Source organism: Trichoplusia ni, unplaced genomic scaffold (assembly GCF_003590095.1).
Source record: "Trichoplusia ni isolate ovarian cell line Hi5 unplaced genomic scaffold, tn1 tig00004155, whole genome shotgun sequence".
Classification (NCBI taxonomy): domain Eukaryota; kingdom Metazoa; phylum Arthropoda; class Insecta; order Lepidoptera; family Noctuidae; genus Trichoplusia; species Trichoplusia ni.
Window position 1 is genome coordinate 1114 of NW_020800525.1, and position 15070 is coordinate 16183.

The window sequence follows — 15070 nt, forward strand, 5'->3', positions numbered from 1 at the left end:
GCGGGAAACAGGTTTTTCTTTTTTTTTTTAGTCGTTTGCATTTGACGTTTGCCACTTCCCGCCTCCGGTCGCCGCGGCCTCTGATTGGTCGGCGAACAGCCAATGAGCGCGCGTTAAACCTATTCTATAATATGAATGTTCGTGAATTTTTAATTTGAATTGGCTTAATTTTTTTTTTGGATTTGAATGCGTTTTTTTATTGTCTGTCGTACTGTTGTGCAGTGATTAATGTGACTTTTGGTATTCAATGCTAAAATGCGATTAACCTTTTTGCAGTTGGCACTCTTTGTTGTTTTTTTTATAGGAAGTACTGCTTTATTTATAGTGTCACGCATTTCGTTATGTATTTCTTTTTTATGTTAATGCATTACAATGTATAAACTATGTTCGGATATTTATTTCATTTGGATAAAACAATACATGTTTAAATTCTTTGATATTATTAGATACTTAAAAATAAAACACGAGCTCCCTGACTATAAAATACTAAGTTGCAACTACATTATTTAAAACAATAACATTGTCTTAAATTGTCTATTCGTCTTGAAAAAAGAGTATTTTTCTTATCTTTTTTAATTTAAAAAGATCTTTAATAATGTTTGTTGTAGTGATCTGTGAAGTCAGAATAATTGTTTTCTTTTATTAATAAAATGCAAACATATTTAAAGGGGGTCGGCTTCCAGTCTAACCGGTTTCAGCTAAGTAACAGTGTTTTACAAGGAGCGACTGCCTATCTGACCTCCTCAACACAGTTATCTGGCCAACACGATAGTTAGACTGGTTGTCAGACTTTCTAGCTTCTAACTACCCTTAACCACTGTTAAAGATGTAAAAATAACAGCCGGGACCCACTATACAACGTGCCTTCCGAGACACGGAGAACTCGTTACGACAAAGATGGTCACCCATTTACGGACCAACCGCGTCAAGTAAAGCTTAACCTGTGATCGATTCACTTATAGCTTAGTCACGAGCCCTCAATGTGGAAACTGTTATTTGTAATTAATACATGACATTTCTACTTAAAATCGACGCATAAAGAAAGACCCTTTTTTTTCGTCACCATTTTCCAAGTTTATTTTGAGGTTATCTTCCATTTATAACAAATTCAACATGAAAACAAAATCCCAAATAGCGACTACAGTTTTAATTTTATTATAAAAAAAACACTTCACAACAAGATCCTACTATCTACAATTAAAAGATACCTAAACATTTAACGAGAGTCATAATTACAGCTGTCGTTGAGCGCCATTTTGTTGCAAATTGAACTAATTTACCTTTCTACGGAGGGGCGGCTTAACCCTCTACTATACGTCATGAAGTAAGAGTGCCGAGTGTGAAAGTGATGCCACTACGCAATAAATAGCGCTATCTCCCTTTAACAACGGCGAGTTTGTTTTGGTAAGGTGTTGGCTCTGATGCCAGAGTTAACGTTTATGGGTGATCTTAAAGATGATTATAGTAGACTAGGTGTTGCACGCGACTTCGTTCGTGTGATAATTTAGATGTAAGTAAGGAATTTTCAGAGTGTTGGTAATTTATTGATGTATTTGTTACATATTTTATTACTGCTCTGCTGGTGTTACGAATACCGTGATAAAAAAATATCTTGTTGGATTCTACAATTAATGGACTTTTTAAAACTGATAGAATTCTTCAAGTCGGACCTAATTCCGCTATTCACATTGGCCAATGAATTAATGAAATTGGATTCAATTGGACATAGCAAATACAATAATTGGGATTTCATTGTATTGACTGCGAGTGTTCCGCCCCGTACTGAATTTTAAATTTTCAAAAGGGGTAGTAGCTATTTCTATATTTTTTCTGTTTGAAAACGACTCCCGCAGAAAGGAATTTAATCCTTGTGTCGTAGGTTGAGTTTCATCCAGACTCAGTACAAACATTCGTGAATCAATCAAACGCTGGTCTTACACTGCTCGTCGTGCATAGTGCGTTTGACATGGCGACCTCAACCACTAGGCTATCCATGCAATCAAAATGTCGACTACCTATAAGAAAATCACACTTATAGCAATAAAAACCAAAACAAACACTTGATTTGAGTCCCCAAATCCCATTAAAACAATACCTAACATGCAATTAAAAATCAAAGCAAACAATTTTTCTAAGTCATTGACTCCGATTCCCAATACGCTTATAATGATCTACAATAAAAGAATAAAACAATGCTCTATGGTTCGCGCTTGTTAGCGGCACGCGCCGCGCCGTGTGACGTCACGCGTGTGAACGACACGATGACGTAATGAATATGTTTTTGATGTATTTAGGTGTGGGGCAGTTTTGAGAGATAAAAGACCTAGTATTTTTTTACGGTGCAAGGAAGAAAAATATTTTTTATGTGCGATTACAGCTGATTTTTACCGCGCTTTTAGTCAGGAGAGTAAAGCTTACTTTATTGAAAAATCTTTTTTTTTAATGCAATTGAATATTAGCATTAAAAAAAAATAAAAAAAAAAGTAAATATCATTTATAGCTTACTACTCAGTAGGGGTAGGAGTTAACATGTAAATGACATTTTTGAAACTTAATAGTATGGACATAGTATTAAAGATAATAAATATTGGTATCTACGTAGATGCTGGTACTATCAGAATTGGAAATTCAAGCATCCCCATGCGTCGAGCCAGCAATTTATCACGAAAAGATTCATAATACAAGAAAAAGTTTACGTAAACCTTCAATCCAAATCGTTATACAATTATTTTAGTCCTAATTTCTTCCTTTTAAAACAATCAATTTACCATAAAAAAGCTGTAGTGAATGCTATATCTAAACCCGTCACCGCCTGCAGTGTTTTTCAAAAGCGGTGACATTCGTAGGGGAGTCCGAGTTAGTTCTCCACACGCGACACAAGATGGCCGCTGGCGCTGTCACCGCGGGAGACAATTAAAACGTGTGATACGAGGGCATTATAATTGATATGATTATTGTTTGCTACTGGTAAGGTATCTTTTGGTATTATAATAAAGTAATGGTGGATATAATATTCGTATTTGTGTAACGTAAAAATAATTTGTGGGAATGTGTCTAATTATTTCTTTTCTTTTATTTTGACCGTTTTAAAATAATTAGTAAAGGAAGCTATCCATTATCTATCCATTCTAAATAAACACTTTAAATGTCAGGTACCTTATATAATTGTTTAAAAACTTTGATTTGATGAAACTCATTAAGGTAAAAAGCGCGGAGTTAACCTTACAATACTTATTTGGCGCAAGTGTCTCAAAACCAACCTTACCCTGTCTGATAAATAAAAAGATAATACTACTGATATGTTAAGCTTTCTATATGCTTACACTGCTGTCGGGTGCCAAAAGGATTAACTACAAATGAAAACAGTGCCATCTGTAATTCAATAACGAAAACTGAAATCACTAGTTTGTCTGCCCCTCAACAGATGGCAGCGCTGCTGATATTAAATTAACTGCCATCTAGTGTTGAACAGAGCAAGCGCCATGATTACAACGCCATCTCGTAACCAATAGCGTAAACTAAGGCTCATCCGTATGCTTTAATCTGACGCCAGATGGCACTAAATTAACTAAAATGAGTTGTTTTTTTTTTTTAATGAATGCTATATAATAGCTTTCTAATCTACAAAAACTTAGTTTCAATTCTTAAACTGAAACTGTTTATTTAATAAGATATGATCACCTGCATGAATTTAATTGGGTCTGAATAAGTTTACTTCAGAGCCAAAGCCCAACTTCGACCTAGAAAAAAAATGTATGCTTGTTTCTTTTTCATCGTTTGTTTACTCTGTCCTGTACAAATAGACTTAAACTTCGAAAACCTCTTGCTATGTCCGATTTTACAATATTTCCTATTATCTCAGGGAAAATTTCAGGGGCAATAATAGACATTAACAAATAAAAAAAGAAAAATCTCTTAGACAAGGAATATATAGGGGAGTAGACTGCAACTGGTATAGCAAGCAAAGAAAACCATTCTGCTCAACTGCTGATAAGGAATACTACCACAAGTTCTCCAATTAGCGGAGGATAAGTAAAAAAAAAACCACGACATCTTATAAAATATACAATTTAATCTTACAAAATAATCTTAAAGTAACCTAAATATACATAAAACTAAAAAGCTAGCTTCTTCATTAACAGATACATGTGCTGATCCACTTCGAAGCCGTGGAGGTTGTTGGCGTCACCCTGGAGACGCATAAGCAGGCCTCCGAAGGAGACGTAAGCTGCTAGACGGGATGCTGGCTCCATGGCCGCTTCATCACCTTCTATCCTGTAAAGGTAATGTTTAGATTTTAATATAGGCTGTTATACAAATATTATTGAAAAATTTCGTTTCATTATGTAGCCTGTAGTTCTATTAATATTGTATAAGACACACTCAAAACAAAGATTTGCAGTTTTTTTGAGTTGAAGCTATTGTTTAAAAAAAATACATTTCAATAGTAAAACAAGCAATAACTTTTTTCACATGATTCTTCTTTAGATTGGAAGGTTCTGAAAATTATTTTCTTATTCATAACCTATAACTTAAGAGCAACTCGAATATTTGTGAACCTGTTAGTAGTTTAATTTCAATTATAATCGTGATAAATAAACAACATAAAACTACGTATTAATAGTATAACAAGGCCCAAACTAACCTGTAAACTTTGCCCGACATGACATATTCAAAACTATCGGCGCGGTTTCCCTCCGTTTCTAGAGGGTTCCATTCTCCACCATCAGGATACCCGTTCTCTCTAAGAGTCGTAGCGAGGACTAATCGGAATTTATCGCCCAGTTCCATCGGATAAATCCATGAATTTATATCTAAAATAAGGTCCATTTTGAACGACTCCGATTCGCAGTGTAACCGGCTACATCTGTCGAATTTCTTTCCTTCAGGGTCTATATCTTTAACGTTGAATATGTCCTCAAATAGCACGCCTGCCATTTTTTAATATTATTTGTAATACATAAAACTGAAAGAAAAATAACACGCTTTGAATCAACGCTTGACTTTACGTGACATGACAGTAGTTTTTGGACTTTTTGGACAGTTGGTAGACAGTAGACTTGAGTAGACACTAAGTGACATCGATTGTGGTTGGATATTCGTAAGAGTGTCGGTTTAAAGAAACATTCGGTTAAGATGATAAGAATGGGAGATGAATGATTAAATATGAATATGGGCGTATCGCTTGATTTCAAGTAACTGTGCCATCAATTTCAGCTTTATTTGAGTCAAAACTGTTTTCCTGTAACTAGTCGTCCACGCCGATGCATGTCGTCGCGGAAGAAATGTCCTGTTTTGATTATAATTTATTTTGCCCTTAATTTTATAATTTTATCAAGCTTTTTGTCGAAGATATAGATGTAGGATGCAAGAGGTTCCTACACAAAGTAAAAAAAAGTCTTTGACAACAGTGTAAGCACAACGTTTTGAAACTGCTCGTGTATCCGAAAGAAAGTTTTTGTCTATGAGTTGGTAGCACTTCTGAATTTGTTCGTCCGTGGGCGACATCTGGCGTCTGGCGCAATCCGTTCATAACCAAAATGGAATTTTAACTTCAAGCAAGCTTGAAGCTAACCTAAAACTAAAGTTTGCACGTGTCGGCTCTTTGTTTGTGCGTTTTAAATTAAATTTACAAACAATAGATACAGTTGGCACCCAGGATTGACCCAAATATCTTGTTAAGCAAGTACAGTGTGTAATTACGAAAGAAACAGGCCGTAAATATCAAAATGACGGAAGTTTTACAACCCGGCGCAGAAGTGTTTTCGGAGAAGAAAAAGAAAAAGGTCAAGGAAAGCAAGGAAGGAGTGTCGCTAGGTCAATTCCAGAAGCTTGGAGACTTTAAAATCGAACCTACAGAAAGCGTCACGAAGCTTGATACAGCGTACTGGCCATTGTTATTGAAAAATTTTGACCGCCTCAACGTGCGCACTAACCACTACACGCCTTTGCCTTTCGGTCATTCGCCGTTGAAGCGTCCGATTGCCGAGTATGTGAAAGCTGGATTCATCAACGTCGACAAACCGAGCAACCCGAGTTCACATGAGGTAGTTTCATGGATAAAACGCATATTGAAAGTTGAGAAGACGGGCCACTCGGGCACGTTGGATCCTAAAGTGACAGGTTGTTTAATCGTGTGCATTGACCGTGCTACAAGGCTTGTGAAGTCGCAGCAGAACGCTGGTAAGGAGTACGTCGCAGTTTTCAGTCTACATTCAGCTGTCGAGAATGTTAAAAAGGTTACTCAAGGCCTGGAGAAGCTGCGTGGTGCTTTATTCCAGCGCCCGCCGCTTATTTCAGCTGTCAAGCGTCAATTACGTGTGCGATCTGTTTATGACAGCAAGTTGCTCGATTTCGACAAAGACAGGAACATCGGTGTGTTCTGGGTTAGCTGCGAAGCTGGCTCCTACATCCGTACCATGTGCGTCCATCTCGGACTTATGTTGGGTGTTGGAGGACAGATGATAGAGCTCCGAAGAGTTCGCTCTGGCATCCAAGGTGAGAAGGAAGGTATGGTCACGATGCATGATATCCTAGATGCTCAATGGGCTTACGAGAACCACAAAGATGAATCCTACCTCCGTCGTGTCATCAAACCTTTGGAAGGCTTATTGGTTGCCCACAAGAGAATATTCATCAAAGACAGTGCTGTTAACGCAGTCTGCTACGGTGCTAAGGTTCTACTGCCAGGTATCTTGAGGTACGAGGATGGTATTGAAATTGATCAAGAAATAGTCATTGTTACAACAAAGGGAGAAGCTGTAGCGTTAGCTATAGCTCTAATGACCACATCAACGATGGCCTCCTGCGACCACGGTGTTGCCGCAAAACTAAAGCGAGTTATCATGGAAAGAGACACTTATCCAAGGAAATGGGGCCTGGGACCTAAGGCTTCGCACAAAAAGTCATTAATTTCACAAGGCAAGCTAGATAAGTTTGGTAAACCGAACGAGAATACTCCATCGGAATGGTTGAACAGTTACGTGGATTACAAGAAGAAGGATACGAATGGTGACGCAGAGGATGACGTTGGTAGGAAGAGGACAGCTAGTACAGCTAATGCTGATGATCCCGACAACTCTGTAGAAGTCAAATCAGAGAAGAAGAAGAAGAAAAAGAAGAGGGACAGCGAAGCTGCTGATGCTGTGTAAGTATAACCTACAATATTTTTTTTATTGCAGTACAAATTCAAAACATATTTATTATAGAGTCATTTCCAAGGAAACTAAGTATTGTTTATTCTATTCTTAATTATTTATTTAATAGATGAATTTACAAAATCTAAAAGTTATATAACATATAGTTTTATTAGTAAACAATAAGTATTTGTTTTCATACTTGAGTAAGTTTTTATTTCAACACATATTATACCGTATTGTAGTTTCAATATTATTTTGTGTCTTGTGTCACAAACATGAACATTTAAAAGACTATTTATAGTGGTTAATTGTTTATTCTAAATTCAGTTTGACCTAAAATTCAAATTTATAGTTCAGCTGTTGAATATTACGTAAATGAATGTTTCTTTTTTAATTTTCAGACCTGAGGATGGTTCTGGCGATGCTACCATGGAAGCTGAAACAACAACCGAAGCCGACTCGTCAATACGCAAAGAAAAGAAAAAGAAAAAAAAGAAGGACAGAGAACAAGAGAGAGTGGACGAATAATAAATGTACAATAGTCTAGCTTCTAAGTTGAAAATTTTAAATAGGCTAAGGATGAATTAGATAGAAATAAAACAATTTATAATCTGTGCAAAGCAAATCAACTGTCAAAGTTCGCGCCTTTTCTTTGATTGATTTCTGGTTATCGCTCATTTCACTTGCTAATGTTTAAAACTTTTTATTAAAAAATAATATCAATAATAAAGTAAAAGTATTCCAGTGCGTTTTATAATGAAACTTTTTTACGTTATAAGCCAGTTCCTTAGAATTTACTTGTGTAAATGTTAAGCTTATTTAGTACCTATGATTTCATAGGACTTGTTAGGTTATTGTGCCGTTACGATTAAATGTGGATATACTAGCTTACTTTCCTTTGTTACTGACTTAAGTAGAAACCCATAGTTTTCGCTAGATTCTAAGTTAAAATACACAGAAGTTTCTTATATTTTTATAATAAAATACGGGTTTGATTCAGGTCGTGCATTTAGCTTAAATTCCCGTGTATAAATAAATACCTATGTAGAAATGTAATGTTTGGCCGTTAGAATTCGTAAGCCTGGTGCTTCTTAATGTAATTATAAAAACTAATGAGCGCAAGTACATAGTACATTGCTTCTTTTACTACAAATTAACATACAGACTCCTTGTTATAACAATCTTTAGAGTCAAAATTAACGAATTAGTACAAAATTGATTTGGGCTTAGAAGAAATTATATGTCGTAACTTTTTTTTTAATTATGTCAAATATTAAAACGTTAAATATTCTAAATCGAAACTTGTTGCGTCATTGCCTTAATCAAATTTATTTAGCCTTGATAGCAAGGCAGCTTACTAATGTTTTAGAATCGTGCCTGAATTAGGAAAATTCCGAAAATTCTTGGCAAAACCGCCAAGAGTTTGTAATGGGAAGATTAATTTCTTGGTTATTTTACTTTTATAAGTGAAATCGAACTCTTAAGAATTGCTATTCTTAGAGGTTTTTTTCAATAATGATTTAAAGTTGTTTTCGACATTTTTTTAAAACATTACCTCTACTAGGCAAAGGTCATAGTTTATTGAGTTGTTTTATTTTATTTTAAGCGCTTAATGTTTATAGTATAGATGTTAAGTTATGTTTTAAGATATTGTGTTGAATTGACAACATTAAATCTTTACTCTTTATATTGATGTTTTGATTCCAAGGTAAACCCTTACGTAGTCACCTTAACCGTGACCAGATTTCGGTGTCGTGTTGGAAATATGTTGGAAGCAATGTTGAGTCTGGGTGATGTTATATATTATATATATTAACTCCCCGCGACACAAGGATTAAAATCCACACTACGGGATCGCGGGAGTCGTTTTTTTTATAAGTGTATTTGACCAGTACCAGTCACCTTTTCACACTACAGCAACTCATTAAATTGATTATGTGCAGTTGTTTTATTGCTGCTCATCTATATTTTAACGTCCTTTACTCTTTGTAAGTGCAGGTCCTACGATCTTATAGTATAGTAATATTATGAAGTTGTGGAAGAAGCGCCACTTTTGCACCGTGTAGTGCCGTGCCACGGTTCCACGATAATTTAAGTGGTGAATTATTATTATGTGTATTGTTTATTTTGTAAAGACACTATTTATAATACCGCAAAATATGGAGGTTTGCAGATAAGAGGAGCTTTTACCCAATGAACGGAAACTCAAACACGCTTTTAAAAAAATATGAACTTAATATTATGATTATTATGTTGTTTCTTGATCTGTTGCTAGAAGATGAACATACTGTATCTTTCTCGGGTAACAGAAACTAGGTACCTGTATAGCCTAAATTGTATTTCGTTAGCTTAAATGTTTGTTTGGATTTTCAAATCGTATAAATACAATAAAATTAAGTATGGATTAGAAGTCGAGCACCGTATATTTATAGAATAGAAAAAATTCGAGGTGAACTCAACTTTTAGTGGTTCTAGTTTAAAATAGATGGCGTTGTTTAAATAATATAGTTTTTTAAAGAAACAAATCTTTTTGTAACATCAGGATTCACAGTTATTTTGTGAGCTCTGATTCCCAAACAATATATTTACACTAAGTATTTAACGTTTTACAGCAGCGTTTAAATAAATTTCTACAACTATACCAAATCCTTTCATACATTTTTGACTAAAGGCGACATTCAGATTCAGATGTCAAATCAACAAAGCGAAAGTTGACGTTGTGGTGTTTATTTTTTGTTTGTAATTATTTAATTTAAATCATGTTTTGGACGAAAATAATGACTGATAGTGAACTGTACAATTACGAATACCTCTCAAGACCAGACGTGTGTAGATTATGTTGGAGCGAAAACGCAGAACAAATCATAGGAACGACTGAAAACAGTGAAAACTTGTCCGAATATTTTCTAGTTGAAATAATTAAATACTTTTTGCAAATAGAAATCGATGAAATGGTTCACAATAAAGTGTGTGACAATTGTTACAACGAAATCAAAAGATTCCATAGCTTTAAAACTTTTTGTCAAGAAACAGACGCGAAATTAAGAAGTATACTCCAAAAAGGTCGTAGTGAATCAGAAATCAATGAATTGTCCTCTAATACCGTGAAAACGGAAGATATAAACGATGAATTAGATAAAATTGATGAAATAGATAATTATTTAGACGATACATTAGCCTATGACGAAGCAGAGGCGGAAAAACCCTTAAAAACTTCAAAAACAAAATCCATAAAGTATGTGACACCCAAACGTTCACCAACTTACTGTCGTGTTTGCCGCTTAGACCTAGAAACTATAGAAAAACTGTCACAACATAACTCTGAACACCATGGCATTGAGACAGACGGTACTAGAACAATGTTCAGATGTTTCGGCTGCGAAAAGAGATTTAGAACCCGTCAATCCAGGATTAGTCACGAAATTCACTTCTGCAAAGGCTTAAAAGATGGCTACAAATGTAATATATGTGAACGGTTCCTCCCACGAAGGAGGATGTATGAGCAACATATGGGTGATCATCGGAATAACATTACACCAAAGCTTCCAGAAGAAATTTTCAAGTGCAGCAAATGTACAGAGATATTTAAGACTAAAGAATTGTGGAAGAATCACATGGTGGGGCATACACCGGGGAATAAATTTGTTTGTGATGTTGGTATATTTAGATATTGGTTAATAGCTTACTAATTCTCTACTCAGGTTGAAATCTATTTACTATAAGTTTTGCTATTAAGTAAAACTTTTGAAATATCCAAAAAACACACTCTATCATCATCTTCATCCACAGCCTTTGTCGCCTTTATCCCCCCACTGCTGGGCATGGGCGTCCCCTTGCTCGCGCCAATTTCCATGGCCCTCTGCTAGCCTCATCCAGACTCGACCCGAGACCTTTACTAAATGCACTCCACTGCTTCCTAAGTTAGCTTTCGAAAAGAATCAGTGAAACAAACTCCACAAAATATCGCACTGTTACTATAAGTACAGACTAACTTATGCCTGCTTATGTTGTATGTGTAACGGTTATCATAGTGAAGACAAGTCATTTAAATATTGGACTAAAATAGGGATGATATGGTATAAAAAGAAAAAATCTCATTTGTTCCTCAGTTAGATAATTGAAAAGTATGAGACACGTATTTTTTCCTTTTTCAGAAAAACTAGAATTGACAAAGATTAACTGCTTTAAAGTTTAGGAGAGGGGACTTGTGACGTAACGATAGAGTAAAATTTATACTCAATCGTGACGTCACGCGTAAGTTTCATTCACTGTAATTTGGTCAAATTATGTATGCGGGACAAATTAAAAAATACGTATCCATTATTATACAAAAACTACAAAACGGACACTGCAAAAAAAAAAATTGTCATCATCCCTATTTAGTACGTTTCCTTTACGTAACTTAGTCACATCTTAGCCTATTTAAATAGATTACAATGGTTTATTCGCTTGTATTTATCGGGATTCCATGACTAGTTTTGCTCATGATAAACGACTAATAACGACTTTAGTTTTGTTCGAAACATCTCATGCAATCCTTTTAAATACACGTCAATAATACGTTGCGTCACGTTTACCTATTTTTCATCCCGTAATAATTTGTCCCGCAAACATAATTTTTTCGAATTACATTGTCTGACACTTACGCGTGACGTCACAATTGTGTATTAACGATATTGTTACTAATTACGTCACAAGATCTTCCAAACTTCATAGCAGTTTATCATTGTCATTTTAGCTCAGAAAAAGAAAAATATACGTGTCTGATGTCTTTCAATTACTCATCTATCTATCGACGACCTCCGTGGTCGAGTGGCGTACGCACCGGTTACAAGGTGTCGCTAGCTCTGAGGTCCCGGGTTCGATCCCCGTTCGGGACAATATAAAAATTCACATTTTTACATTGTCTCGGGTCTGGGTGTTTGTGGTACCTTCGTTGTATCTGAATTCCATAACACAAGTGCTTTAGCAACTTACTTTGGGTTCAGAACAATGCATGTGATGTTGTCCGCATTTATTATTATTTATCTAAGAGAGGGACTGAATAGATTTTTATTTGTTATACCCAATCGTCATCCGTATTGTCCCAGTATTATCTTTGTCCTTACAGATATGCGGTCGCATGTTCTCCCGCCACGACTACCTGTATAAGCACAAGCTGACCCACTCCGGGATGAAGCAGCATCAGTGCCCTCACTGCGAGTTCAAGGCCACGCAGCGATCCTCACTTACAGTGCATATCAGGTAACTGGGTTGAGGAGGTCAGGCAGTCCTTGTAAAACACTGGAAGCCGACCCAACATAGTTGGGAAAAGGCAAAAAATTCAACCTTCAAATGTCTTGACATTATGCATGAACTCCATCCAAAGTTTGTGTGCAAAAGATTGCTCTTAGCGATTAGACCGCCCAGTGTGACACCTTGTGACAATTTTTCTTTGCCAATTCCTGTAATTATGCAGTGTCCATTAAAGAATATACTACTCTATTGATAGTGATTAGTGACCCTGGCTTCTATACAGGAGGCCTTGAGTTCGATTCCCACCCAACACAAATGTTTTCGTGATGAGCATGATCATTTGTTCTGTGTCTGGGTGTAATTTATCTATCATATGTAACCATGTTTATCAGTTGTCTAGTACTCGTAATACAAGCTTTGCTTAGTTTGAGACTAGATGGCGTTGTGTGGATATAGTGGAATATTATTCTATTCTATCCCACAGGAAACACACTGGCGAGCGCCCTTACTTCTGCGACCTGTGTCCACAGCGGTGCATCTCTAGCTCCAACCTGCGCGCTCATCGCCGGAGACATCTTGGAGTCAAGCAGTACGAGGTGGGATCTTAGACCCTGTACCTTTTAATCTAAGAGTTATTCTAAGCTAAGAAGTATTCTTTAGTTGAAGTTAGAATTCTAACTCTAAAAAGAGGCTTCAAAATCATTTTTTTTTAATTTCAAATTGGCCGTTATCTAGGCTCTTTTAAAACGTGGTAATAATGACTATAGTTGCACGGTTCCAAAGTGTCATTCTTATGTAGAAGAACTGCAGGCAAGTCCTTCTCATCAACAGAATCTCTATTTAAATGTAGTCAGATGAATGGGCAAATTCGCTCGCCAGTGATATGGTCAGGAGTACCATGCTCTACGATACTATACTCTACCGAGCTGATTGTGTGTCTTGGGTATGTTACAAATAGTTATTTTTATTTCCAGTGTACAATATGCAACAAAAAGTTCGGCTACAAAATAAGTTTAGAAGAGCATGTAACATCAGCGCACGTGCGCTCTGAATCTCACCCATGCGAGCACTGTGGCGCTACCTACACCAGAATCAGAGGCTTACGGCGCCATCTAGCGGCGAAACATCGGAAACAAGCAAAGAAGACCGTCGAACAGGACATTTTAGTTCAAGTGACAAACACAGATGGCGCTAAAATCGATATTTTAAAAGAAGTCGAATATGAAGTTGAATCTGTTGAATTGAAGGACGGGAATAATGTTTTGTTATTGAAACATCAAGACGGTGATGTGTATATGGTGTAAATGTTTTTATTTTTGTATAAATAAATCAGTATTTGTGTATTCTGTTTGTCTTATTCATGATACGACGAGCTACTTGCCGCTAGATGGCGTTAGTAGTCTTAGAGCATGTGGTGAGAAAATTGTTTTACGTAATTTTATCGTTCTAGTCTCGAAACTAGATTGCACTCTTGTTTTACTAAATTAATAATAATACTATCATTAATATAGCGTAGGAGTTTTCTAGACCAGTTAAGGATTCGAAGTGGGAACAGAAATTTGAGGTGAAGTAATTACTATGTAGGTATCAAAATGCTTATTAATATAAATTCCAAAAAAGAAAAAAAAACACATTTTATTTACAATTTTTATTATATTTTTCATTTACTGAACAAAAATAAAAGTTCTCTATAATATTAAAACGTTTTTTTTCACAATTTCTAACATGCATTCTGTCGCTACGATATTTACATTACTTAATACATACATTTTTCCATACATTGATATTTTCCGGGCTATTTATTTAGAAGATATTTCATACAGACCAGAAAAATAGACAGACAAATTCATCAATCAAAATAACTTAAGAAACTAATGTTTACATAAAAATAATAGGAAAAAATATTTGTTGAATTATTTAAATTCCAAAAAATTGCTTCAGCAACAGATAGAACCTTATCGCTTTACGGAAAAAGACGCCATCTTGGCGTAAAACTTGCCAACGATTTACAAGGTTATAAAAAAAGCCGGCGCGTGTAAAAATTAAATGAACTTGTATTGAATTAATGAAAATCGTCGTCGAATCTGTCGTATTCGTATATCACAAAAAAAACATATATTATTTTTTATTAAATGGCGGCGCATCTTGGTTTTCTGTAATGGTGTTTTCAAAAATAAATACCTATATATAAATTATTAACCAATCCTCGTGGATAATTATTTTGATTTTATTAATGCCCTATTGACAGATGTTTAGGTTAGGTATATTAACTATCGACATTAGCCGCGCTTTATGACAATATACAGCAAAGGGTATTTGACTAACTCTGATAACATAAATCTGTAATCTGTCAGACAGATCTACAAAAAATATTGAATACGTGTTTTTTCATTTAAGCTCGTTAAAAAGACAGAACGATTAAAAGCACTTAAGATGATGAAGTATGGTAGTGGGGGCTAGCAAAAAGCGTACTGGCAAGTGACGTCACAAGAGATTTTAAATCACTGTATCCCCTTCCTTTTTAGTCTACGTGATAAAATATAAAAATACGTATATTTTTTTGTCTTCGAGACGAAATATAAAAAATGCGTAGGTATCCAATATTTTTAGGAAATCTGTCTGACGGACTAAACAGTTTTTTTTCTGTCAAATAATCCTATTGTTTGACGTTTCGTTACCACTATGAATAGAATTTC

General features: G+C 35.5%; 3 protein-coding genes across 4 annotated transcripts; 2 read left to right on the plus strand and 1 right to left on the minus strand.

The window, feature by feature from the left end:
* Positions 1 to 4052: 4052 nt before the first annotated feature.
* Positions 4053 to 5028, minus strand: LOC113508233 (DNA-directed RNA polymerases I, II, and III subunit RPABC3-like). Its single transcript, XM_026891191.1, has 2 exons — positions 4646 to 5028; positions 4053 to 4275 (listed from the first exon to the last, which is right to left on the minus strand). The coding sequence occupies exons 1-2, from the start codon at positions 4936 to 4938 to the stop codon at positions 4116 to 4118; spliced, it is 453 nt and encodes a 150-aa protein (XP_026746992.1). The 5' UTR covers positions 4939 to 5028; the 3' UTR covers positions 4053 to 4115.
* On the plus strand, positions 4194 to 13722 carry LOC113508232 (zinc finger protein 431-like). 2 transcript variants are annotated; one of them, XM_026891190.1, is made up of 4 exons: positions 4194 to 4283; positions 12250 to 12383; positions 12859 to 12970; positions 13349 to 13722. In XM_026891190.1, the coding sequence occupies exons 2-4, from the start codon at positions 12262 to 12264 to the stop codon at positions 13676 to 13678; spliced, it is 564 nt and encodes a 187-aa protein (XP_026746991.1). In that variant the 5' UTR covers positions 4194 to 4283; positions 12250 to 12261; the 3' UTR covers positions 13679 to 13722. The 2 variants fall into 2 exon arrangements, with proteins under 2 accessions (XP_026746991.1, XP_026746990.1); XM_026891189.1 differs by lacking the exon at positions 4194 to 4283 and adding an exon at positions 9813 to 10792.
* LOC113508231 (H/ACA ribonucleoprotein complex subunit 4-like) lies at positions 5497 to 8826 on the plus strand. Its single transcript, XM_026891188.1, has 2 exons — positions 5497 to 7147; positions 7541 to 8826. Exons 1-2 carry the CDS (start codon positions 5730 to 5732, stop codon positions 7665 to 7667), a joined length of 1545 nt encoding a protein of 514 aa, XP_026746989.1. The 5' UTR covers positions 5497 to 5729; the 3' UTR covers positions 7668 to 8826.
* Positions 13723 to 15070: the final 1348 nt, after the last annotated feature.

What these genes read in the sequence shown, in the direction of transcription:
- LOC113508233 (XM_026891191.1), bottom strand. Translation starts at nt 4,938, where the DNA reads ATGGCAGGCGTGCTATTTGAGGACATATTCAACGTTAAAGATATAGAC. An exon ending in ATGTCGGGCAAAGTTTACAG is followed by an intron (nt 4,276 to 4,645) that starts GTTAGTTTGGGC and finishes TTACCTTTACAG; the next exon opens with GATAGAAGGTGATGAAGCGG.
- LOC113508231 (XM_026891188.1), top strand. Translation starts at nt 5,730, where the DNA reads ATGACGGAAGTTTTACAACCCGGCGCAGAAGTGTTTTCGGAGAAGAAA. An exon ending in AGCGAAGCTGCTGATGCTGT is followed by an intron (nt 7,148 to 7,540) that starts GTAAGTATAACC and finishes TTTAATTTTCAG; the next exon opens with ACCTGAGGATGGTTCTGGCG.
- LOC113508232 (XM_026891189.1), top strand. Translation starts at nt 9,899, where the DNA reads ATGTTTTGGACGAAAATAATGACTGATAGTGAACTGTACAATTACGAA. An exon ending in GGAATAAATTTGTTTGTGAT is followed by an intron (nt 10,793 to 12,249) that starts GTTGGTATATTT and finishes TTGTCCTTACAG; the next exon opens with ATATGCGGTCGCATGTTCTC. An exon ending in TCACTTACAGTGCATATCAG is followed by an intron (nt 12,384 to 12,858) that starts GTAACTGGGTTG and finishes TCTATCCCACAG; the next exon opens with GAAACACACTGGCGAGCGCC.